This window comes from Pinus tabuliformis, chromosome 1_1 (genome assembly GCF_031772625.1).
Source record: "Pinus tabuliformis cultivar Carrire ecotype Pingquan chromosome 1_1, CPIR1, whole genome shotgun sequence".
Lineage (NCBI taxonomy): Eukaryota > Viridiplantae > Streptophyta > Pinopsida > Pinales > Pinaceae > Pinus > Pinus tabuliformis.
The window spans coordinates 488,434,538-488,461,898 of NC_142297.1; the positions used below are offsets into that span (position 1 = coordinate 488,434,538).

The 27,361-nt window shown below is 37.2% G+C and overlaps 2 protein-coding genes across 3 annotated transcripts; both read right to left on the minus strand.

Annotated features, from left to right (window-relative positions):
* Positions 1 to 333: 333 nt before the first annotated feature.
* On the minus strand, positions 334 to 3,973 carry LOC149213914 (putative protein S-acyltransferase 19). Of its 2 annotated transcripts, XM_089392133.1 has the most exons (6): positions 3,843 to 3,973; positions 3,663 to 3,750; positions 3,490 to 3,583; positions 3,294 to 3,325; positions 1,362 to 1,442; positions 1,066 to 1,264 (listed from the first exon to the last, which is right to left on the minus strand). In XM_089392133.1, the coding sequence occupies exons 1-5, from the start codon at positions 3,924 to 3,926 to the stop codon at positions 1,366 to 1,368; spliced, it is 375 nt and encodes a 124-aa protein (XP_089248259.1). In that variant the 5' UTR covers positions 3,927 to 3,973; the 3' UTR covers positions 1,066 to 1,264; positions 1,362 to 1,365. The 2 variants fall into 2 exon arrangements, with proteins under 2 accessions (XP_089248258.1, XP_089248259.1); XM_089392132.1 differs by lacking the exons at positions 3,490 to 3,583; positions 3,663 to 3,750; positions 3,843 to 3,973 and adding an exon at positions 334 to 964 and having other exon boundaries at positions 1,067 to 1,264; positions 3,294 to 3,310.
* Positions 3,858 to 8,879, minus strand: LOC149213915 (uncharacterized). The gene is made up of 9 exons (XM_089392131.1): positions 8,533 to 8,879; positions 8,021 to 8,087; positions 7,795 to 7,923; positions 7,553 to 7,704; positions 7,373 to 7,460; positions 7,200 to 7,293; positions 7,004 to 7,035; positions 4,311 to 4,407; positions 3,858 to 4,213 (listed from the first exon to the last, which is right to left on the minus strand). The coding sequence occupies exons 1-9, from the start codon at positions 8,698 to 8,700 to the stop codon at positions 4,189 to 4,191; spliced, it is 852 nt and encodes a 283-aa protein (XP_089248257.1). The 5' UTR covers positions 8,701 to 8,879; the 3' UTR covers positions 3,858 to 4,188.
* Between the last annotated feature and the right edge of the window lie 18,482 nt (positions 8,880 to 27,361).

Consider the following 27,361-nt stretch of genomic DNA (forward strand, 5'->3'; position numbering starts at 1 on the left):
CTCATCAATAATCACTATTAAGTTGTTTACATATTTTACTCTTCAGTGAGCCAATGAAGTGTAATTAAGATGGCCATCATTCCAATGTCAGCCAATGGAGTGTAATTATAAACTCATCCAATATAGATCAACCACAAGAATAATGTCAAGCTGTATCATCCAACAATAAGTTTTTCTTTTCAATTAACAAGCTACCAGTTCTTTGGCTGTCGCATAAAATATAAATTGAGGAGTTAAAAGACACTAGGGCCATTATAGCTAAACATGCATCAAGGTTTACTGCTTTACCCGATCAGGATGCAAAAAGAAATGCTACAACGCAGTAGCAATGGATTCATCAGCGAAAATTGGCCAGACTTTAATTAATTCACAAAAACGTTGAATGATATCAATTGTTCAAAAGTTTTAAACAAGTAAAGAAACACGAGAAAAGACAATAAATGCTCACCAAAACAAAAGAGGTGTGCAAATGATTAAATTAGTTACTGAGGTGTGCTGAAATGCCTTAAAAAGTGCTTATAGACTTTAACTATATTTATTAAAGACCCCAACTGGAATTTGCAAAGCAAAAGGTTTTTCCCCAAGGTTTGTTATTATCATGTTCTCGTTCTCTAAAAGTTTGCTCCAAGTAGATCAAGTGGGCAAGGGACTTTACATGGACTCCACTCAACTTCAAACACAGCTTCAGCCATTATGCAGAGTGATTGAAATTGAACACAGCTAAGTAAAGAAGACCAACAATTGAGCTATAATCAGTATCAGGGACTCCTCGAGCACCAACTGGACACAAAACAGATGAAGACTCCCTAGCCTTTGCCGCTGCTCGCATAGCTTCATCTGGATTCAATTTGGCTAGCCTCCAAGCACTGATTCTAACAGGACGCTTCTGCATCCTGTTTTCCATCCTATTTACAACCTCGATATCATCAGGATCAACAGTGGACGGGTGTGGAATAACTTCATCCTGCCATTTAACACACAATACATGTCAGCCTGTACTACTATAGTCTGACCAAATTACAGACCTAAACCAAGATTTGAAATTGTGGATAACAAATTTATATACCTGATGCTCAACAAATATTCTAAGTGGTGTACACCATGCACCTTTATACTGCAAACCAAGAGAAATTCCTCCACTTAAACCAGTGGCAGTTGAACCACTTGGAGAAGAAGGTATACTTCGTGCATCACCCTCAACAGAAACTCCTGGCGGCTCACTTTGTGACCTCATTGCCACTACATATTCATATGTCGTAATTCCCTGCTATTCAGTACTCTTGTTAAAGGATGTTAAGTTTAGTGAATATAAATCAACAAAAGATTGTTGAGAACCATATGGATTTTTAAATAAAACTAACCTTTTTAATCAGTGTAATATGAAAAAAGAAAAGCTCTGCTAATGGCATTGAAGCAAGTAAGGCCACCAACGTACATACTACCTGCACGAAGACAACATCAGAACTCAGTTTCAGAGACAAAAGCTTACTAAAGTTTTATGCCGGTTATCAAACTTAGAGTACCTTAATATTGGCTGAATGTTGTTAGGTTTATCAGATTTTATAGAACCTCTTCAATGAATTACTGTCCTTCCTATAATTCAGGAATCATTCAACATTTTCATACAATTTTTTCTCTTGTGATTCTATACAGGCATTCTGTGGTCCAGACTCCAACATAACATTCCAAGAAGTTTTCCTCAAACAACATAAACTTTAGATCCTTCTAGAAAATCTCTAAAAGAATACAATTTCAGTTCACTGAAACTGGGTAACAGCATGCCAATCACAGACAAGAGTGGACAAACATACAACCACATAGATCATCCAAAAGCATATTTCATTTCAAATACATGACAGAAATATGTTGTTCAATGTAAAGCAATTTATCTTCCTAGCAATGAAGCAAGTTTTGAACACATACATAACCAATAATCTCCCTAATCTATCAGAAATCTTGTGTTCCTCATAATATCAACTCAGCTTTAGATTTTAAAAGGGAATCATAATACCTCTGGCATAGCTTGTGTCAAACCGTTACTCTTGTTTCCAATGATTCATAAAAAATTACAGATCATAAACAAAGATATTCAATTGGTACAAATGATGTGCAGGCATTGCAAAGTTCCATCTTCCAAATGGCTGTTTGATTATTTTTCCAAACAAAAGTATCTTATTCACTGCAGTGTCCACCTTCAAAAGAGCAGATAAATAATTCCAATTTGCAATCACAAAGGATGATCCAATTTTACTGCAGTGTCCACCTTCAAAAGAGCAGATAAATAATGCATTTCCACAAGATTATTCACTTTATGCATGTGCAGCCACGCAATCGGATGCTGACAATTGATCATCAATAGTTTTCCCCCAGACAAATGTCAAATATTAGATAGCTCCATTGCATCTTAGAAAGCATTCACAGAGCCTTCAACACTGCTCCTTGAGTCCCCAAAAGTCAAACAGGATATCATTGCAGCTGCAATGACATCTTGTAACTTGTAAGAGAGTAATAGGCAGATCCAAACTTCTAGGTATGTCCAGAAAAATTCAGAGCGACTGAGTCAAACAGGGTATGATTTCCAACATAAATAAACAAAATCCCAGATACTGTTGAGGCATAGATAGGAGCCTACTCAGCATTAGTATCCTGATCACTGTGCATCTGCACATTAATAATTGCATGGGCAACATATATGCCAGGCAAGCTACATAACCTGTCAAAACCCATAGAATGGTTTGAAGCATCCTCATATGCGTATAATAATCTCTCTATGGATAAAATACCACTTTATATTCTCCTTGAAAGTTGAAAGTTGAAACCTTTCATCTGCATCCAAGGAGATTAGTCCGGCTTTCATGGATGATGTACACAGAAGATCTCCAAGTCACTTGAATAGCTTGATTAACCTAAGCTAGCAGTTAGCACCCCACTCAAAGCACTGAACCCCTAGATACACTTGGCATCATGTGAACTGGTACCTGCTATTCTATTAGACAGATCAGAGTTTACCCTCAGTAACTGTGACTGGAAGTTAGGCATTTAGGGGGCTACATTGATTATATCCCGAGTTTATCCCTTGGGATTTGAATATGGGATTTAGCAAAGAATATAACTTGTATTAAGCATTCCAATGGAGTTTCAAGCCTTTGATTATATTTTGATTAAATTTGGCTTTCTATTCTGAGAGAATAGGTTCTATGACCAAGTTCTGTCACAAAGGACTTTAAAGGATGAGCATAAACATAAGAATACCAAAGGAATTTCTAATTCTATAGTTTATAGAACCACCATACCTGGAATTTGCGTCAGTGGTAGAAGGGCATTCCTACATCAAGTAGAACATAAATTTGTCAGGATTGAAGGCATCCTTAATTCTATGGGAAAAAGGGGATCAGTATAACAGTTTATTCAAGACAAATATTACTGCCCATATAGGGTTTGTGCACCCATTGGGTTTGAAAATCAAACCTGAATAGAAATTGTACTTACAATTCAGGGTCACCTAGGATATGGCCTTCACGCTCATTAATGCATCCAAGCATCCATTTTTCTGCAGTTTCATTTCCGGGACAAAATGGATCTTCTGTTCACAAAACCCAAACACTCATTCTCCCAATCCAACATACCCATATAAGTCAAAGCAAACAATTTGCAATTCATACCGTTAGAAGAGAACCAGAGTGAAGTGGATGCCGAATCAGGGACCTGCATGTCTTGATATTCACCCAAAAGATGACTTTCACTATTATTCTGTCAACAGACATCATGGGTATAGTTAAATTGAAAGGTGCAATGAAATTCACAGATGACCAGTAAAGGTTTTTATTGTTTTCTTGGTTCACCAGTCCAATGCCTCCTTCACATTGTTGACTTGGGTTTGAATCGCAGAATACAGACTCAGATTGATCTCCTGGAAACAAAAGCATCCGCCTTCTTTTACACCGGGGACTGCCCTTTGAAGTATGATCTGGATTAATAGTATGCTCATTCTTACCTGCTATTAACCAAATGAGACCAAACTATACTCCAACTCATTACAAAACTTTTGACATACTGTGGTTTATTTCAAAATCAGATAATTAACCTTCATTGCTTTTGATATCCAATGTGGGCAATCTGGGATCCGTTACTTCTGATAAAGGCGTAGATGTAAATAACGTTCTGTTTTCTGCCTTGCTTTGAGTCCATTCATCCCAGAGAGACTGAGATAGAACTGCGCACAAAATTAGATTGCATGTAAGTCATTAAACCAAACAGAGCACTACGAAATACCATAAACATAATGAAATTAGCAGTCAAGAATTCCTAACCCAATGGCGAATCCACATCCAATACGAAGGAGTCCTCCTTCCAGTCCCATGGATCGCTCCCATCCATCTACCCAGATCGATAAATTCAAAACACAATCTAATGGCATAGAAGACCAATAACAATATCAGAACAGACAATCATAATACAAACAATCAAGAAGCAAACAATACTATTTGAACGTTGGGTGAGTTACAGCTCCCATGAGATACAAACCAGTGAATTTCAGTCATACAGTTGTGGAAAAATCAAAGCCAGTACAGTGCAGACTACTATTTTATCCAGAGTTTGCTTTCCAACCAGCCAAAACAGTTGAATAACATGATTCCTAATTCAATATACTGCAAACCCCAGAGGATGAGGAAAACCAAACAAGCACAGTACAACTATACTACCCTACATGGCGGGAAGTATATACAGCAGAGTATAACCAAACGTATACACACATATATAGCAAGATACATACATATATGTATATATATTTGATCAAACCAGAGATTGTTCTTTTTTTAAATATACGTGTAGGGACCTCATTCCAGCCTATATTTTTTTTTTTTTTTTTTTTTTTCTGGTAACTTAGAATATTTAGAAAGTGTTGAGGGACAAATCCAAAACATTATCAAAACGAACAAGCATAGTTCTTATCAAGGTGTTACTTTGCGCCTAAAACAAATGAGTAAATCAAAACGTCATACCAAAGAGCTTGCTCAAGTGCCCTGAACATATGAAGAATTAGAAAGGAACACAGAATTCGAGTTATGATCAAGCACGTATGTAAAAAGGAATTTCCTTGTTCCTAGAAGGAATAACAAAATAGAATCCATAGATAAAGGCTTCCTAAAACTCTCTGAACCCATGTACCTCTTCTACCAAGCTCTAAATATCCAGTAAACCATTCTCACAGAACTCCATATGATGCCTCCATCATAATTGTTCACTCTATGATTTATTTCCTACTTATTTACCTTATGTACCTTCAATTTGCTCATCACATACTAAGGCTCCAAAGGCTGCAAAATTTCAACTTTCGAAAACCTATACCACATGTTTGTGCTGAATGCTGTATATGGATGGAATTTGTGCAGGGATACTTCTACATTATATGCTGTTACAGATAAACAATATATAATATAAATTCATTTCATTCCAAACCCTTCACCCGGCTGCACAATGGTTGCTGCTTCATTGTTGCTAAGGTTACCATTTAATATCAGGTATAGACAAAAACATCGTTGCGAGCATTCTTCAACTAATAAGTAACCATATCTATAAATGAGCTAGAAAGGATGCACCCATAATTCAGTGGCAGTATCATGCCAAAACTCTGCTAATTAAAAACGGTGGCCAACAAGCACAATTTAGTGGCTTTTGGGTGAAAACACAATGATAATACGTCTTCTGACTCATTATGCCCTTCCACCTTCACAACCCCAGCTTAGTGGTTTCTGGGTGAAATAACAACGGAAACATGTTTCCTAACTCAGTATACCCTTCCAACTTGAGCCATTATTTTGTTAATCACTAAAATCACCCCTCAAAAATCACTGGAATCACCCCTTAAAAATTCATGGTTCAATTTGCAATTCTTCTCTCACCAAGCACAGCAGATTTTTTTGTATCATCAAAAATAGCTTGAATGGAATCCCATAGCTTCTTCTCTGAGCAATCAGTAGAACTACATTTACTATTGAACATTAACTGATACAAATCATAGAAGGAAATTCATATTGCCATTTAGTGAAGGCAAAACAAGCATAAACTAGTTCGTTCAAGTCAGTAAACAACATCCAGAGTTTCCTATCGATATATGATGTGTAACTAAATGTTATAATAAACTAAGAAATACCAAGCCCAGGGATCACCTGCAAATATTATACAATTGAGTTTACATTGCATGTCTGAAGAAAAATTCTCAAACTTCCTGAATTTTGATAATATTCCTTGAAGAACTTTCCTTATCACTCCTAACATATTTACCTTCCTAATCTTCACTTCACAACTTGCCTTTAGAAATTTAAATAACACTGATATATAAAACCGACTTTCCAATCATTTAAGCTATTACTGAAACTCAAGTCAACTTAATTTACTTTTATATATATATATATATATATATTATTTTATTTATTCATTTATTTTAACTACCATCGTCACAACACACTTCAATGTTGTTGCCATCTCTGTCATCTCAATACCAAGAGTATTGGCATGCATCAGAAGTTATTGTCATCAAGCTACTATCTTTTCTGTCATCAAGGTTACTCTGTCATCAAGAGAATGTCATTACTGTCATCATCAAGGCCACTGCTATACAAGGGTACTATACTGGTTCTCATCAATAGTCATACATCAAGGTCTAATACTGTCTCATTGTTACAATCATACAAGGTCACTGCCAAGCATGGTTACTTGCTATATCAAAGTTATTGTTATATAGGTCCTGTCACATATCCCAATCATTATCATTAAGATCATTGTCAAATATCAAGAGAGCTGTAATGAAGATCACTGTCAAAGTCATCAAATGTTGCTGTCAAGCCTAAGTTCGCTGTCATGTAAAGGTCAACACCATATTTTCTATTCTGAGAGAATAGGTTCTATGACCAAGTTCTGTCACAAAGGACTTTAAAGGATGAGCATAAACATAAGAATACCAAAGGAGTTTCTAATTCTATAGTTTATAGAACCACCATACCTGGAATTTGCGTCAGTGGTAGAAGGGCATTCCTACATCAAGTAGAACATAAATTTGTCAGGATTGAAGGCATCCTTAATTCTATGGGAAAAAGGGGATCAGTATAACAGTTTATTCAAGACAAATACTACTGCCCATATAGGGTTTGTGCACCCATTGGGTTTGAAAATCAAACCTGAATAGAAATTGTACTTACAATTCATGGTCACCTAGGATATGGCCTTCACGCTCATTAATGCATCCAAGCATCCATTTTTCTGCAGTTTCATTTCCGGGACAAAATGGATCTTCTGTTCACAAAACCCAAACACTCATTCTCCCAATCCAACATACCCATATAAGTCAAAGCAAACAATTTGCAATTCATACCGTTAGCAGAGAACCAGAGTGAAGTGGATGCCGAATCAGGGACCTGCATGTCTTGATATTCCCCCAAAAGATGACTTTCACTATTATTCTGTCAACAGACATCATGGGTATAGTTAAATTGAAAGGTGCAATGAAATTCACAGATGACCAGTAAAGGTTTTTATTGTTTTCGTGGCTCACCATTCCAATGCCTCCTTCACATTGTTGACTTGGGTTTGAATCGCAGAATACAGACTCAGATTGATCTCCTGGAAACAAAAGCATCCGCCTTCTTTTACACCGGGGACTGCCCTTTGAAGTATGATCTGGATTAATAGTATGCTCATTCTTACCTGCTATTAACCAAATGAGACCAAACCATACTCCAACTCATTACAAAACTTTTGACATACTGTGGTTTATTTCAAAATCAGATAATTAACCTTCATTGCTTTTGATATCCAATGTGGGCAATCTGGGATCCGTTACTTCTGATAAAGGCGTGGATGTAAATAAAGTTCTGTTTTCTGCCTCGCTTTGAGTCCATTCATCCCAGAGAGACTGAGATAGAACTGCGCACAAAATTAGATTGCATGTAAGTCATTAAACCAAACAGAGCACTACGAAATACCATAAACATAATGAAATTAGCAGTCAAGAATTCCTAACCCAATGGCGAATCCACATCCAATACGAAGGAGTCCTCCTTCCAGTCCCATGGATCGCTCCCATCCATCTACCCAGATCGATAAATTCAAAACACGATCTAATGGCATAGAAGACCAATAACAATATCAGAACAGACAATCATAATACAAACAATCAAGAAGCAAACAATACTATTTGAACGTTGGGTGAGTTACAGCTCCCATGAGATACAAACCAGTGAATTTCAGTCCTACAGTTGTGGAAAAATCAAAGCCAGTACAGTGCAGACTACTATTTTATCCAGAGTTTGCTTTCCAACCAGCCAAAACAGTTGAATAACATGATTCCTAATTCAATATACTGCAAACCCCAGAGGATGAGGAAAACCAAACAAGCACAGTACAACTATACTACCCTACTGGCGGGAAGTATATACAGAGTATAACCAAACGTATACACATATATAGCAAGACACATACATATATGTATATATATTTGATCAAACCAGAGATTGTTCTTTTTTTTAAATATACCTGTACTGCTCTGCTGTAAAAAAACAAAAGATTTGTTGTCGTTGGAATGGCATTCACCGCGCCCAAAAACCACCGCCTCCCCATTCTTGAGAGCCAGAGTAGGTGGTAACCCGCCCAAGCGCCTACAGCTGCGATTTCCTCTGCAAAATACCTTCGAACTTGAGACATACAGAGTCGGCTAATAAGCACTCCACCAGAATCGATAAGAAGAACTGCGAAGAACTGCAATTGTGCAACCTTGAGAGGGTTCCCGTTGAGGTTTCGCGAGACTTGAGCAAATACATTACTGGAGAAAATGCCCACTCCGCCAGGTGTCAAGTGAGAATGAAGGCTGAACAAAGACGAAGTTCGCCGGGTGTCCGCAAGGTGTCAGCGTCAGAAGGAGAAGGACGACGAAAGGTCCCTTTCAAAGGAAGGCCTATCGGCCTAATTAAAACACAAAAAATTCAATTAAATATTTGAAACGCATGGCGGTGTTTTATTTAATATATAAGAAATAACGAATTACTCAAATAATTTTCTTGATATAACGCGAATCGAACGTGGGTCGCTGGCAACTTGCTAGGCTGATCCATTTTTTTGCCTGGGCAGTGAGATTGAGTTGATTGCAGATGGCGAATCCGAAGAATCCGAAGGACATGGTTGCTCTCAATTTTAAAAAAATCTGCAAATGAATTTTGCTGAATATAAATAAGGGTCACTGGACAGAAAGTGGTGCACGGTTTGAAGCATGGCACAGACATTTTCTATTCTTGTTTTTTTGTTCATCCGTGTATCAATGGCCACCGGATTGGCCTCGGCCACTTCATCTCTGGCAGACATCTATAATGATATTTTCATAGATCATTGTGGCCCGGATAGAAATAAAACCTTCGCCAGCGTTTTATTTAATATATAAAAAATAACGAATTACTCAAATAATTTTCTTGATATAACGTGAATCGAACGTGGGTCGCTGGCAACTTGCTGGGCTGATCCATTCTTTTGCCTGGTGCACGGTCTGAAGCATGGCACACACATTTTCTATTCTTGTTTTTTGTTTATCTGTGTATCAATGGCCACCGGATCGGCCTCGGCCACTTCATCTCTGGCAGACATCTATAATTATATTTTCATAGATCATTGTGGCCCGGATAGAAATAAAACCTTCGCCAGCTATCTGTAGCGCAGGCGCCTCTCACATCGTTTGATAGTCTTTCTGGACGAGGAGGAATTAGAAGCGCCTCAAATACAATACAGTTCCAACGTTATTAAAGGTGCGATAGAGTTCCAACGTTATTAAAGGTTGGAGAAAGGCTCTTTCTCGTGTTGCAGAGATAAGTGGTTTCAAGCTACAGGCGTGTAACGGGTGAGAACTCAACCTCCATCTGAGTACTGTATTGTTTTCCCCCTTTTTTTTTCCAGTATATTGTGTTGTTTCGTGTTGACTTTTTTCCCTTAGTGTGTTGATATTTCAAATTGACAAATGTGTGGTTATTTTTGCGGGTTCGAAGATGAACCACAATATCGGGTTCGAAAAATCTGCATTAAAATTAGTTATATCATCTCATAATTTAACTCACAAATCATCAATTCTGAAATTGTTTTGCGTTGTTAAATATACATCGTTCTCATTATTTCAATAATTTTTTTTTTTACTGTGAATGACCAGCGACGAGGGGACGCTGCTGTATAAAAATGGCTCTTCATGCGTTGAAAAAAGTGAAAAAAAATGTCCAACAACAGTTTTGGAAGAGAAGGTGAAAGATATTGAAAACACAGTGTTATTGCAGCAAAGTGTATTAAGTCCAGTTCTTTACGAGAGCATCTTGTTATGTGTATTAAGTCCAGTTTTTTACGAGAGCATCTTGTTATTTAGCATTCAATAGGCCAAAAGTGGGTATCAGAAGTGGTGACGATGGATTTGTTAAAGATAAAAAGTATATGGATGCATATACTCTGTAAATTGTATTTATAACTTGGTGAAGACGGATTTGTTAAAGATAAAAGTATATAGATGCATCATGCATACACTGTAAATTGTATTCATAAAGTTATAGATTTGATAATGTAAATTATTTTTATGAAGATTTCGTTTTGAATCTTACTATTATTCAATAGTATATTTTATTTCTCTTAAAATATATTTTAAAGAGAAAGCAAATTACATATTACCATTTTTGTGTTTTTATCAAACAAAATATTTACATTTTAAAATATGGACAGAAATAAAAGCATTTGTTATTAAAGGAATCACACAAGAAAGCCCTAAAAGAATGCTATACATTCAGAATTGAGAAAACAAAGAAGAGGGCACGCATGCCTGCCAAGTAAACCCCATTGGGCGCAGAAATTCACTAGGACCTAAACAAGAAAACAAAGAACCTGCCCAGTAAACCCCAAAGGGTGCAGAAATTCACTAGGGCCAAAAAGAGAAAAAAAAAAACAACTACCATGGCCCGCACAGCGCCCAGGAAACCCAAACATCTGGAAAGAGCTAACCAGTCATATATTGGGTATTTAATGCCTTCAGAGCAGCAAGCTAACGCGATAACACTGGAGCCGGCAAATTCGACATTAAATAATATTTGCCCACTCCCTGTGTTATCGGGCTAAATTGCTGACTGCTCTGAAGACATTAAATATCCAATATATAACTGATTAGCTCCAGCCCAAACATCTAACTACAGGTCGAAACGCAGAGAGTATTGCCACGAACGCCGGCCAAGCGGCGACTGGGACCACGAAACCCGGAACCGAGAACCGCCAACGCCACATCATCAAAAAAAACCCGACGCCCGAAGCAACGGGGGCGGAGGACGGACTGAGACCGGCGGCGGAAGAAACCAGGCGAGCGACCACCACCATCACAACAAAGCCCGGCACTAAACGTTATAACATATTTTTGGCATTATGTTATAAGTTAAATAATTAAAAAAATCATTATCTTGTGAGATTAGTTAGCTTGTGAATTAAGAAATCACTATCTAAATGATTCATTTATTTATAAGTTATAAAAATATTATTAAAATTTGTTATAAAATGCACAGTGTATCATTTTATTATCAATATTATATTATTTTAAATAAAAATTATAAAATTAAGTTTAATAGGTAAAGTATTATTTATTCATTTGTGTTTATAATTTTGGAAAATTTATTATAACTTAGTTGTCAAAGAGTGAGGGTAGTCATCTTTGGATGCTATCAACAAATGTTGGTTGACTCATCATCATTATTCAAGGAAAACCACAAATGATCTACTAGTGATCCTTAAGAGAGCACCCAACTTTCACTCTTGCTAGATGCATGTAGGTCTTTCCATGTTAATGTGTTTCCTTATTTCCCAAGAAGACAAGTCTTAGCCAAATAGAAGCAATTTAAAGGCATACTCCAAGCCCTTATGTGTGTGTATACATATACATAACTTTCTTTATAATTTTATTTTTAGATTTAAAAATAATTAAAAATAAAGAAAAAAACATTTCACAGTGTCAATCAATATTAATTACATTTTTCTAGATAAATGTGTCTATTTTGAAATAGGACTTCCAAAATGTTAATCTAATTATCAATAATTAATAGGTGGATGGTAAGGATATACCTCTAGGAATGTTTACACTTATTTCAATAATGTAAGCACTCCAAATTCAAAATAATAGTGGCACATGAGTAAATAATTATTTTATCATTTTTTAGACAATTGGAGTGATGATTGAGGTGCATGGCCCCCATTGGGGTTTCAACATAAAGATCCATGATTCAAGGTATTTAATTTACATTTATCAATGGCAAGGAAAAATGAGAATGATGTAATAGTCTACATCCATGGAATTGAAACCCAATCAAATTGATGGATTGAAAGATTAGGCAAAAAGGAATCTTGGGTGAATAATGGAGGAGACACAGTCCAGGCCTTTCAAGAAATTATTGACAAAGGTCTCTTAAAAGTGTTCAATAGAGTGAACTAATTAGCTCAAGCACATGTTGGATGCCTAGCAAATGAGAGCTTAGATAAAATGCCTAAAAACCCCAAGTATGGAACTACCTCATTGAAAATGAGTGAGAAAATCCAATATATGAAAAACCATTTCCTAATAGGAAAGTTCCTAAACCTTGGGCTATCTTAAAGACTCTTTTCCAATGCATCAAATCCAAGCAGAAAATCAAAGGCCAAATGGAAAGGAAATTGAGTTCGAAAGGCTTTTTAACATTTATGTTTCACTACGGTTGGTTGGGGGCGGCGGCGGAGGCACAGCGGAAGTAGATAGGGTTTTAGTTCGACGAGTATTTTTCCATGGATGGGCACAGAGGAGGGGGCTCCACCCCCTCCTACAAAGTAGCGGTGGTCAACAAAAGCAAAAAACCTCCAGATAAAGGCAGGAGTAATGCAGAGGATGGAAGGAAAAACAGGGAAGAGGAAGCAGAGGAATCCATATCGACGGAGAATGATAGCACAAAAGACAAGGAGGAAAGTGACAAAAAACAAGGAACAAAAGACAAAAATCGGAAGGGACCGTGTAAACCCAAGGCTGAATTCACTCCGAGAGTAGTTTTAAATAATCCTGAGTTGCAGGCGCACAGGGAGCACATGCAGACTTATGCAATCATATGCAAATTCATGGGACTATGGCCCACTGAAAAAGCATTACAATCTTGGATCAGATACCACTGGAAACCTAAAGGAAGCATTGATCTTCATCTAGGGTCCAAGGGTTTCTTCACTGTGGTGTTCACCAACATTGAGGATAAAGACAGAGTGTTTGAAGGCGGGCCCTACTTTTATGCAGCAACAGGGCTCTATATGAGGCCATGGAAGATGAATTTCGTTCTGGAGAAGGAAACCTTCACTTCAGTGTCGGTATGGGTAAGACTCTACTCTCTACCTCTTGATTATTGGCAAATAGAATCGCTAGCTGCCATAGGCAATAAATTAGGAAGGTTTGTCAAAGTTGTTGAAGCCACTAGAAGGAGAAAATATACCTCCTTTGCTAGGATCTGTGTGGAGATGGATCTATCTGGAGCTCTTCCGGATGAAGTCATCTTGGAGGTTTTTGATGAGGAATGGGTATAGACAGTAGACTACGAGCATATTCCATTTAGATGTCGTAGATGCCATGAACACGGGCACCTTTTAAGAGCCTGTCCTCTCAGCAAAGCAGAAAACAAAAGAAACACTAACACAATGAAAGATACAGACAATTTTCAAAAAGTAGTTCACAAAGGAAAAAACGGCAAAAAAGGTCCAAAACAACACCAAGTGGGAGGTCAAAAGGCGAGTTAGAATCAGTTCCAAGTTCTCGAAGTGGAAGAAGAAATAGTAGGAGAAGATCAAGTAATGAAGGAAGGATATGAGAGGAGGGAAAAGGAAGAAGATAATGAACAAACACAGGAAAATGAAAAACAGAAAGGAAAAATGATGAGTGTTTCAGAATTGGAAATGGATCAGGAGATGAACCAGAGTGAGATGGAAACGGAAGACAATGAGCTACAGGAGATTCTGGACAGAGAAAACCTAGATCTAGAAGGGTTCTTACATCAGGGAACTACAAGTGGGGTAGAATCACTACCACAAGAAGAGATCATTAGAATTTAGTAGTTATTCCTATGGAAAACTCAGGCCAAGGGTTTGGAGGAAGTAAACAACACTGATAAACAGAGGAATGAAGGAGTGAAAGCAGTAAAAATAACTTCGGGGCTCGCACCGAGATATCCTGGAAAGAAAAGAGGAAGGAAAAAGCAGAACGAGCTTCTGATGGAATGCAGAAAACTCATGGTAGACTTAGGTAAGATGAAAGATCTAACCAGTTACTCCTTCACCAATCTTTAATCATGAAGTTCACAACTTGGAATATTAGAGGTCTAAGCAGCAAGAGAAAACAGAGAATTCTGAATAACAAAATGAAGCAAACAGCCCCGAATATAATTTTTGTCCAAGAAACGAAATGCTCTATTCAAAAGTTAAGACAAATTCATAGCAAATGGCTCAGTAGATTTGAATTAAAGCGGAAAACACAGCGGGGGGTATCCTCACCCTCTAGAACCCCATGAATATTGGAATAATCGATGCGGAGGCATCAAGGAATTACTTATCAGTGGTCATACAACTTGTAGGAGACAGGGACACTTTTCTAGTTACGAATGTTTATGGCCCTCAAAGATTAGATGACAAAATCAGGTTTATAAACTCCTTGGTGGATCTACGGGCCAGGCATGAAGGGTTACCATGGATCATTGGAGGAGACTTCAATATGATCAGATCCCTCTCGGAGAAAAAAGGGGGCACAAGAGCTCTAAACAAAGATTCCTCATCCTTCCAAAACTTTTCAAAAAACATGAAGCTTGTGGACATTGAGACGAACAATGGCTTCTGCACATGGAATAATAAAAGAGGAGGGGATTCCCAGGTAGCCTCCAAGCTAGACAGATTTATGATCTCAGAGGATCTCATGCTTTTAGACAAGGAAATAATTACAGAAATTCTACCTTTTGGAGGCTCAGATCACTGGCCAGTTCAAATGGAGATCAAGGGCATAGGCACCCCAAGAAACCGACCTTTCAGATTTGAAAATATTTGGCTTTCACACCCAAATTTCAGAAGCAACATTGAGAAATGGTGGGTGGAAGATCTGCAGATTCAGGGATCTTCAATGTTCCTGCTACACAAAAGATTAAAGCACATCAAGATGAAGCTAAAAGATTGGAACAAGAATGAATTTGGAAACATTTTTGCAGACAAGAAATCTGTTGAAAATAAAATCCGGGAGCTCAGCCAAGCTTTGATCAAGGAAGGATTTGATAAGAACAAAAATGATCAGGTAGAGAAACATCATCAAGAATGGGAACAGTTATGTAAACAAGAGGAAATTTTTTGGAGACAAAAATCTAGAGTTCAATGGCTAAAGGAAGGGGAGCGCAACACTAAATTTTTCCATAGATCCACTATAGCTAACAGGACTCACAACAGGATCTCCTCGATCAAGGACGAGGATGGGCAGATCCATCAATCCCATGAAGAAATAGAAGCGGTGTTAGTTAGACACTTCAGAGGTATTGCCCAGGAAAACATCTTAATAAGGGAACCTTTCATCAAGGACTTCACTAAACACATACCTAAGCTAGTATCTAAAGAGGACAATTGTAATCTAAACAGACCTATAACTGAAAAGGAGGTTAGTGAGGTACTCAAAGAAATGCAAAACGAGAAAGCTCCAAGTCCGGATGGATTTAATGCGGATTTCTTCAAAGCTTGTTGGGACATAGTCAAAAAGGATATTGTAAGGTTAGTAGAAGATTCTAGGCTGAACAGATCGATTTTGAAAGCTCTCAACACCTCTTTCATTGCCCTTATTCCAAAACATGAAAATGCTCAAACGCCAAAGAAGTATAGGCCCATTGCCTTATGCAATGTAGTCTATAAAATAATTTCCAAGGTGGTGGCCAACAAACTCAAACCTTTGCTGCCTTCGCTTCTTTCGGGTGAACAATTGGGGTATGTTGAAGGCAGACAAATTCTAGATAACATCATTCAAGCTCACGAAGTGGTTCACTCGTTAACAAGTAGGAGGAAAGCAGGTATGATAATGCAATTGGACATAGCCAAAGCTTATGATAAAGTAAACTGGACATATATTAGGAAAGTGCTCACTATGTATGGTTTTGATCATAATTGGATCAGATGGGTCATGGCCCTTGTGACTTCCTCAAACTTCTCAATTTTAGTTAATGGCTCTCCCTCTGAAATTTTTCTTCCTTCTAGAGGTCTTAGACAGGGTGACCTGCTCTCTCCTTTTCTTTTCATCCTCATGATGGAAGGGCTAGGAAGGTCCATTAAGCATGCTAAAGTAATGGGAAAAATTAAAGGACTCCAACTGTCGGAGAATGGTCAAGTTCTGACCCATCAACAGTTTGTTGATGATACCATGTTACAGGGAATTCCCACAGTCAAGGAAGTGCTTGCCTACAAACAAATTTTGAATGACTTTGCTATGGCAACAGGTATGGAGGTCAATCTTTCCAAATCAAAAATTTTCTTCTTCAACACCCACATTGCCATTCAGAGAAATGTCTCCAGAATTCTTGGCTTTCAAAGAGAATCCCTCCCCTTCAAGTATCTGGGAGTTCCTCTAACAGCGAAACCTTTGCATAAGAGCATTTGGGAATAGTTAATCAACAAGATGCAAGATAAGGTCAGAAAATGGACGATCAGATCTTTAAATCTGGCTAGCAGACTAGTCCTTACAAAAGCTGTGCTCCAAGCTATCCCAGTCTTTATGCTTTCTGCTCTCCCAGTTCCAAAAGGAGTCTTACAGCAATTTAGAAATATACAAAGAGATTTTCTTTGGGGCAAGGAGGAAACTAGGAAAAAATGGGCTTTAGTTTCATGGGAAAAGATCTGTAAACATAAGAACCAAGGAGGACTAGGACTAGATGATCCAGAGATTCTCAGTAAGGCTCTTGGAGCCAAGCTTTGGTGGCGGTGGGTTAAAGATCCTAAGGCTCAATGGGCAAACATCTGGAAGGAAAAATATGCCAGCTCCTGGCAATATTCTGAGCTAATAAGATTGTCTAGAAATATAAAGGGCTCTCCCATTTGGAACAAGGCCTGGGAGAACAAAGAGGTGGTTCAAAAAAATAGTTTCTGGGAAATTAGAAATGGAGATTAGGCACTATTCTGGGAGGATAAGTGGCAACAAGAGCCAACACTCTTGAGAGAGGATTTTTTGAGCCTCAAGCATGAGACAGATAACCAAGGACTGGTAAAGGTAAAGGACTTCTGGGATCATAATCACAATACAGGAAAATGGAGAGTGTGGAAAAAAATAGTTAGCAGAGGGGACAGAATAATCAACAGCAGAGCCGAGACCCTAAAGAGGATGTTGGATCAGAGAATGATTCTTGTCACTGAAGGGTAGGACCAACTAAGATGGGGTAACAACAAAGAGGGCAACTTTAACATTAAGGAAGCTAAAGATATTCTCTTAGGGCCAGAGTCCCAAGATCTGGATAGAATTTGGCAGAAACTTTGGAGAAGCAAGAGCTGGATGAAGATCAAACTCTTTATGTGGTTGGTTAACCATAGAAAAATCTTAACCTGGGACAACATTAGAAAGAGGGGGATGCTAGGGCCCTCCAGATGCCAGCTCTGTGAAGCTCAAGAGGAAACAATGGAACATCTTCTCAACAGCTGCAGTTTCACCTCTAGGTTATGGGATTTTTTTGCCACCATCTTTAATCAGTCCGACAGAGACAAAAATTGTATCACTAACACCCTAAACAATTGGAGGAATAAGGTCTCAGATAATGAAGTTCTTAACTCGGCCTGGGCTCTCTTGCCAAGCTTCATAATATGGAATGTGTGGAAAGAAAGAAACAAAAGAATTTTCAAAGAAGAGAAGAATTCCTCTCTCCGACTATTGGAACAGATCTTGAAATAGTTAAAAGAGACAATAGGCACAACTGTTAGGGATCTCCCCAAGAATTCTCCCTCAGAAACAGATTTGAGAATTCTCAGGCAGTTAGACTTGGAAGGGTTCACTCCACAAGGTATGGATAGGAAAACAAGCATGAGGGAAATGGTCAAAGAATTCTGGAAACCCCCTCCGAAAGGTTTTTTGAAGTATAACATTGATGGTGCTTCAAAAGATAACCCTGGAATGGCTGGCTTTGGAGGAGTTCTATGGGATGAAAATGGAAGCATCATCTCCCTCTTCCATTTTCATTTAGGAAAAGCCACCAACAACATGGCGGAATTAATGGCTTTGGAGCAATGCTTAGATTTTCTGAAACAGGACAACTGCCAAAATGTGATAATAGAAGCTGATTCAGAGTTAGTTATCAATGCGGCCAAGAAAATCAGCCATGGAACGAGGCCAGAAAAAGTCACAAAACACTGGAGGTTAATAAGGGTGCTCCAGAAAATACAGGTTCATCTTCAAGGACTACACACACTCACATTCATTCATGTGTGCAGAAAAGCCAACAAATTGGCGGACATTCTGGCCAATCAAGGTGTTTTCTGCAGGGATAGCAGACTTTCAATGGGCTGGCTTGCTATGCCACAAAGAGAACTAAAAAATAACTTTGCCATAACCAGGAAGAAGAGGATCAAAAAGTGTATGAGCAAAAAACCAAGGAAGACAATACGCAATAAGAAGACTGCTGCAGGATTCTCTTTTTGGTCAGACAGGTCTACGGTGGTTGAATCGCATGGGACGGTCTCTGCAACTATGGTTTTCACAAACACTGAAAATCTCCGAAGGCGGGCGATGTGTTGTTCGCAGATTGGTAAATGGTTGAGATTATTAACCGTTGGTTTTGTTATGGCGGCAATTTTCCATTCTTTACAGGGTTGGGAGGCTAAACCACTTCTGGAGTGGTATGGGCGCGATCACACCGCTTTCAACACGAAGGCGGTTTTGTTCACTCGGCAGTGATACCATACATCAACGGACACGTGGATGAGGGCTGGGTCGGAAAACCACCCTCATCGCACATTAAACCTCATTCATTTTGGGCGAGCGATTTTCAGCATAGCTGTCCGATCTTGGCAAGCCCGATCAATGAACAGGATTGTCCGTGTGGTTTGGTGGGACCAGGGGGTTAAACTCCTTGCTTCTTTTTGAAGAGTTTTGCATCTCAAACGTCGGGTTTAGATAGGCTAACGGACAGTTGTGATATAAAGGCTGGTCAAGAGCTCGTTGGCACGGGTCTTAGTGGGGTGGGTTCTTGTCCCCGATGACCCTCGTCGCTTATTTTTTGTCGGCTTTCAAAGGTTTAGCGGGCACTTTTTGCGGTTAGAGGGCCTTAAAGGGCCTTATTTTTATAGGATTTTTCTTTCTGCCTATCACCACTCAGTTTGGTGGAAATGTGTAAATAATGTACTTTTTGATTGATTTAATGGAAATGAAGGTACGACTCTTGCTTAAGCAAAAAAAAACATTTATGTTTCACTACATAGAGGAGTGGTTAGGATGTTGTTGTGGCCCCATTTTACTTATGGGGCTAGGAAGGAATAATGAATCAAGGGAAAGAAGATAAAAGTAAACTAACTATTAAACCACCATTCGGGTAGGGGAAAGCTTGTAACCGTCAAATAGTTAAAACCAACCTGGAAAATGGCATTTCGTGAGCATATTTTTAGTTACAAAGTATATGTGACAATTTTAAATTAACTTAAAAGATCATGTCTTGTTAGTGTAACTACTCGGCGAGTAACACATGGAGACCCGCCTACACAGTTAATAATTGTGTACACCAATTTTACAATTAAATCAATATATTCATTGTGATTAACTGTGTCAAGCCAGTTTAATTTTCGTAATTCAATATATATCTGCACTTTGTGTTTAACTAGTTAAATTGGTTCATTAATTCACGTAAGTTCTCTTGGTATAGAATGGTTAATTTTAATTGGGGTAAGAGGGTTCTGCATAGAATCATGAATTTTTGTATTATTATTTTTGAAAACTTATGTGTGTTTTGATGATAAAGATTTTTAAAATTTTATTTTATTTATAAGTATTTTAAGATTATTATAATATTATTGATATTTTTACTAATGCAAAGTGTAAGCCATAGCGTATGATTTGACCAGAGCACATGGAGAGTGTTAAGTATCTCAAGAGTAGTAGTTTTTTTCAATTTAATTGCCATTATATCACGCAATGGGAAGAGGGACTGTGTTATGAAACCAACTCAAGAAAAGATAGAAAAGATGGATCAACGCCTTAGAATTCAGCGTCTTCGAGGGGGAAACCTCCTTTACATTACATAAATGAACAATTATTGGATGATACAAATGAAAAGACCTCCTTTCTATATATAGGAGTCTAAGGGCTCATAACATAATCAGAGCCGACGTAACAATAATAATGTAAGGGCACAATAATAACAATAGTGGGCTTCTATGGGGCACAATAGTAACAATATGGGCACTACATGGGTACATCAATATAATAAGTGGGTTATACTAATAACAATAAGGGGTTACACTAGTAGTATAGGGGCCTAACATGCCCCTCTCCTTCAAAAAGCGTTGTCCTCAACGCTTGAGTAGTTCTTGATGCTTCTGTATAAAATTCTTGTCCTCCCATGTGGAATATTCAGCGGGTAATTTCTTCCACTTGATGAGATACTCTGAAATTGATCGCTTTCGTAGCTGTCAGGTTCTTGTTTCTGTGACTGCTCCAGGTTCCAATATGATTTTTCCTTCCTCTTTAATTTCTGGCAATATTGTTTGAATTGGGATCTTTTGCAACTTTTGAATAAGTGGCCATACTTCTTCGTCATTCTTCCATTCATCCCTTGCTTCGTTTATCCAATCTGGTTGGATAATATAAATAGCACAAAACAATGCTTCCACATCCTCATCCTTGAAGAGTCTTCCCATTCTGTAAGGTCGCCATTTTTTAAGTGCATGTAGTATTGCCAGCATTTCCTTCTCATAAATAGCTTGCTTGAGATGTAGCAGTAAAAATACCCAATCACCTACATCAAAACATTTTTCACTACGATGTTGATCTACCTGTTGTTTCGTTTGATTTTGCACCAAAGTGGCGTTATCCTTTAAAAGATGGAGAACTTGTTGTTGATTCTCGATTTGATCTTTCACTGCTTGAACCTTTTTCTTCTTGATATGTCCTTCTATCTCTAGAGTTTGAGGAGTGGTAATTTCTTCCAATCCTTTACAAGATATGGTCAGATTCATTTCTTGATGCTCGATGTGATCTTTCACTTCTTGAATATTTTTCTTCTTTATATGTCCTTCTATCTTGATAGTTTGAGGAGTGGTAATTTCGAACAATGAATGACAAGATATGGTTGGATTCATTTCTTCTTTCTCGATGTGATATTTCACTTCTTGCACCTTTTTCTTCTTGATATGTCCTTCTATCTTGAGAGTTTGAGGAGTGGTAATTCTTGCCAATGCTTTACAAGATATGCTCTGATTCATTTCTTCTTTCTCTGGGGTGGGGTCCTGGCGTATATCTTCTTCTTTTGTTGTTTCTTGATCCTTTTCTTCCTCCTCTTCATATTCTATGTAAAATAATTTCTTCTCAACACACTTATGACCTTTAGTGCATTTGCTATCACAATTGTAACAAAGCCCTTTTTCTCTTTTTTCTTCCAATTGTTGTGGTGTAACCCTTGTAGGTTGTGGAAGGCTAGGAGAAACAACACTTCCATCTTTATAGTTGTGAGGGGTACGCTTCCTGGTTTCCATAATTTTGCTTTCCATTATGTCACAAAGCCCTTTTACTCTTTCCAATTGTTGTGGTGTTGCTCTAAAGAAGGTGTTTCTCTTTGTATCCTCATAGTGTGCTATCATTTCCTCCGTGAAAATTGACCACGTAACAAGTTGTTTACGAGAACAAAGCCCTTTGTACCATAAAAATTGATCTAGTTCTAAATATGAAGATGCAATACATACCTTTTGTAACAGTTGTACACCATGTAGATCAAAATATTGCTCCATCTGAAGTATCCAATTTACCGGATCCTTGCCATCAAACTTCCTCATCTTGCTTTTTCTTGAATTTAGGAGCTCGACCTTGAAACGACTGTAACTCTGTACTTTCGGATCTTTAAGTTCTGAAACTGTGACCTGTAGTAGCCCTCTGTGTCCTCTTTCCAATGCCACCAGTTTGATCCAAATTGGATTCTCCAAGGAAGAGTTATGTGAAATCTCCCACAGTGACTTGCTTCTAGACTAATTTAGTAGAGCGAACTTGTACGACGTGTCACGAGTCACTGTTTCAACCTTTGGATCTGAAACATGGATACAAGAAACTACAGTCCATCCTCTTTCTATAAATTCTTACAAAATTTCAATCCGATCCCCATAGAGGAAGTTATGATGATTTCCCCAGGTCACCTGTTTTGAATGTAATTCAGGAGTCTGCAAAAGGACCAAATTCCTCAGATCATATCTCCGCAAATATCGCACAAAAAGCTCTGAAATTCGGACCCAAGGTTCAGCGCGATTTCTTCTCAAATGGATTTTTTTTGCAGCTTCTGAAACGTCACAGAAAAAAAGTTATAGCAAAAATGCCACGATGACTTGTTTGGAGCAGCGAAACCCTAGAATCCAAAGCTCTGATACCAAATGTTATGAAACCAGCTCAAGAAAAGATAGATCAACGCCTTAGAATTCAGCCTTTTCGAGGGGGCAACCTCCTTTACATTACATAAATGAACAATTCTTGGATGATACAAATGAAAAGACCTCCTTTCTATATATAGGAGTCTAAGGGGTCATAACATAATCAGAGCCGACATAACAATAATAATGTAAGGGCACAATAATAACAATAGTGGGCTTCTATGGGGCACAATAGTAACAATATGGGCACTACATGGGTACATCAATATAATAAGTGGGTTATACTAATAACAATAAGGGGTTACACTAGTAGTATAGGGGCCTAACATGCTGGTCAAGAGCTCATTGGCACGGGTCTTAGTGGGGTGGGTTCTTGTCCCCGATGACCCTCGTCGCTTATTTTTTGTCGGCTTTCAAAGGTTTAGCGGGCACTTTTTGAGGTTAGAGGGCCTTGTTGTTATAGGATTTTTCTTTCTGCCTATCACCACTCAGTTTGGTGGAAATGTGTAAATAATGTACTTTTTGATTGATTTAATGGAAATAAAGGTACGGCTCTTGCTTAAGCAAAAAAAAAACATTTATGTTTCACTACATAGAGGAGTGGTTAGGATGTTGTTGTGGCCCCATTTTACTTATGGGGCTAGGAAGGAAAAATGGATCAAGGGAAAGAAGATAAAAGTAAACTAACTATTAAACCACCATTCGGGTAGGGGAAAGCTTGTAACCGTCAAATAGTTAAAACCAACCTGGAAAATGGCATTTCGTGAGCATATTTTTAGTTACAAAGTATATGTGACAATTTTAAATTAACTTAAAAGATCATGTCTTGTTAGTGTAACTACTCGGCGAGTAACACATGGAGACCCGCCTACACAGTTAATAATTGTGTACACCAATTTTACAATTAAATCAATATATTCATTGTGATTAATTGTGTCAAGCCAGTTTAATTTTCGTAATTCAATATATATCTCCACTTTGTGTTTAACTAGTTAAATTGGTTCATTAATTCACGTAAGTTCTCTTGGTATAGAATGGTTAATTTTAATTGGGGTAAGAGGGTTCTGCATAGAATCATGAATTTGTGTATTATTATTTTTGAAAACTTATGTGTGTTTTGATGATAAAGATTTTTAAAATTTTATTTTATTTATAAGTATTTTAAGATTATTATAATATTATTGATATTTTTACTAATGCAAAGTGTAAGCCATAGCATATGATTTGACCAAAGCACATGGAGAGTGTTAAGTATCTCAAGAGTAGTAGTTTTTTTCAATTTAATTGCCATTATATCACGCAATGGGAAGAGGGACTGAGGGACCCTTACTTAGAATATGATTTTGATAACTTAAATACCCTTGAGTCATATATATAAATTATGCATCTAAAATGTGATGCATTATTAAATCAACTAGAATAATATTAATAAAATAATAGTTAATCAATTAATTTTATTCTTAAAATTATGATAAATATTATTATTAATAATATAATAAATATTGATGCTGTTGGTATGTATTATACATTTTCTCTATCCATTAATAATAACATATAAAAAATAAAAAATTTCAATTTAAATTAATATATATATATGGTCCCTGACTTGAATGTTGTACTTCCCCAATGGATCCACATGACTTTCATAGGGAAGATGACCCTCATAATTAGAACTAGTTATCTATGTAAGTAAAATTTTGCTAGATACTAGGCTTATATTGGAGGCTTTGTACAATTAGAAGTTATAGCACAACGAAACTCTTTTAAAATATTTGTTATGAACCTAGGTTAAATGAAAAGTTGGAAAGACCTAGGATAAACTTCAAAAATTTGTATTCTTGCTTTGATCCACATTGGATCAATATATTATTTTTCATCCCTCTTGAAGCATTTAAAGTGGAAAATTTGGGGGAGTAACATGTATAGTCATTCTTATCGTGGTCCCAGTTTGGAAAATTTTAGGTGAAAATATTTAGGAGTCATTTTGAGACTTAAATGACCATTTTTTGTTGTCCTAACCTCACTATGGCACAAGAATCACCTCAATGAGAGCTCATATGAGAAAGTTATTTCTTGCAGAAGTTGACCTATTGAAATTAACCACCATAATTCAAGGGGATGCCACAACATCCCCTATTACTCATGGAAAAGGGGATATCCATGTGGGGTGTATGAAGAATAATATAGAAGACTCAAGTTGTAACTCATGTTTAGGGTTGAATGGATCAAATTTAACCCTAGTTTCCTATCACTCTACGTTACAATCAGGGCACAAGGAGGAAAAGGGGTTCCACTATGTTTGAGTGCATTTTTTTCCATCCATGAGTAGAGTATTTGAGAGTAGATAATGAGAGAGAAAAAAAAGAGGTTTTTTGTAGTGTTGCACCCCATGGGCCATAGGTTTTGCTCCTTTCTACTTGCATCCATTTCCATATACAAAAAGATAGAGTAGAGTAGCCTCACCTTCTAGTTGGGTTTTCTCCCATAAGGATTTCCTAGATTATATTGTGTTCATTATGGTTTGTGAGTTTTATTTCATTATTCTTTATTTTCCATTTCATCTGTTGAATGCATAAGCATAATACAGTAATTAATTAATTTAAAAATCTAAGGAAAAATTAACCCTCATAGTGCAGATATCATATTTTCAAAAGTATTTTAGTAAATTTGTTGTGACAAATTGTCCAATGGAATATCCATGACAATTTATGGATCATATCGGTATCAAAGAAAGTGTATTTGGGTATTTTGTGGGAAGTTATAGGGGATCCAAATCAGTTTAAGAAGAAATTTGTAAAACCCCAAAGATGGCTAATAAATCTATTAATAACCATCGAGAATTGGCAAAGAAGAGGTTATCAAGGCTGGAAAAACATGTCATAGATATTAGGCATAACATGAATACTTTATGGAAACTCTGGTGAATAAGTTTTTGATTTGAGAAGTTGGAGGTTCTAGCTCAAAGGTTGGATTAGAGGGGAATTTGAGGGATAAAAAAGAACTAGAGAGGGAGTCTAAGAAATAACCAAAGAGGAACAACCTTGTTTGAGTTCCATGAACCATTCAGAGCCTCTGTTCAATATGGAAGAAGAGATCAATATCAAGCCAGATCATGGTGAGATCGTGCTTTGAAGTCAAATCACTAGTTTCAATTGTTAAAGTTTTATTTTAACATTCACCATGTAGAGGAAGATTATAAAATTTCATCTAATTATCTAAAATTAGAGGGTCATGCGTTGACTTGATGGGAAAGCCACATGGAAAACCTGAGACTATAGGGAGATCCTCCAGTGACTAAGTGGGAGTATTTTAAAACTCTCATAAATTCATAGTTCCGCGTTATCGGGTATGTACAGGACCAGTGGATTTGATGGCATTGCTCTTGGCAAAGATAGGGGAAGAGTGTATAAGAGTACACCACCGAATTTAGGAAGATGGAAATAATGTTGGGTATCTCCCCAAAGAGCTCAAATGTACTCCTCAAGTATTTGGGGGGTCTACGTAGCCCTCTATGTAAGTAAGTGATGTTGTTCAAACCCATAATGATGAATGAGGCTTATATACAAGCATAGTACCTAGAGAATATAGGCTAGAAAAAAAGGCAAAACAAGTGGGCGAAAGCAAAAGGAGAACCAGGAAGCTTCCAAGGAGGGGAAAAAGAAGTGAAACCGGTGAAAAGACAAAAAGACAATAGCCACACAACACTAGTGAAAAGATCATAAAAACCATTGCAACCACTATAAAAGTGTTGGTTATACAAAGGATAATGTTGCAAGTTAAATCTAGAGCTCAAACCAAAGAACAAAAAGAAATATGCTAAGAAGAAAAATAGCATGGTCACTAATTCAACCAACCAGGTGGAAAACAACTCAACATTGGATGAGAATAATATTTGTACATCAGTGTAGAAGGGAGTGAACTTGAAAAATAAGAGAAGGAAATGACCGGACTCTTCCATATAAAGATATAAGTCAAGAAGATGAAAATGATGCTCTATTTAACTTTGAATCACAAAAAAATCTAATTACAGTAGGTTTGGTCATCCAGTGATATCTACTACAGGTTTGGTCATCTGGTCATCACAAGAATAGGAATAGATCATCTAATGATATCTACTGCAAAAGGAAATTTTTAGAAAGAAAATGTGATGGAAAGCAATAGTGAATAACTCGTAACAAGTTAATCATTAGAGAATGAAGAGAAAGATATTGTTTTGAACGAGGATTTTTTGTGTGAGAAATCTCAAATTAATGTTGAAAATGGTATGAATAAAGATTGTTGTGAGAAGGATGTTAAAGAGAAAGAATTTGTGACTCTAAGAAAGGAGAAGTAGAAATAAGCAACAAAGGTACAATTTCATGTATATGAGGCAAAAAATGAGATAGTGGACCATACATATGTGGATGAAGGGAAGGAAAGGAAGAATAAGATGAAACATTATTTCAAGTTGTCCTGGCAGTCATTTTTGTGGCTAAGGATGGACTTCAAAATCCTAAAATGAGATAGTGGACTATACATATGTGGATGAAAGGAAGGAAATAAAAAAGAATAAGAAGACAAATTTCATTCAAGTTGCCTTGGAAATAATTTTTATGGCTAAGGATAGGCTTCAGAAACCTAATGAACGAATTGTTTTCTTTAACATGTTTATATAATGTCCAAGTGTAATTAAAGAAGAAAAAAACAGATTGAATATGAACACTAAATAAATGAATCATGAGAATACTTCAGTTATGAAAAATAAATT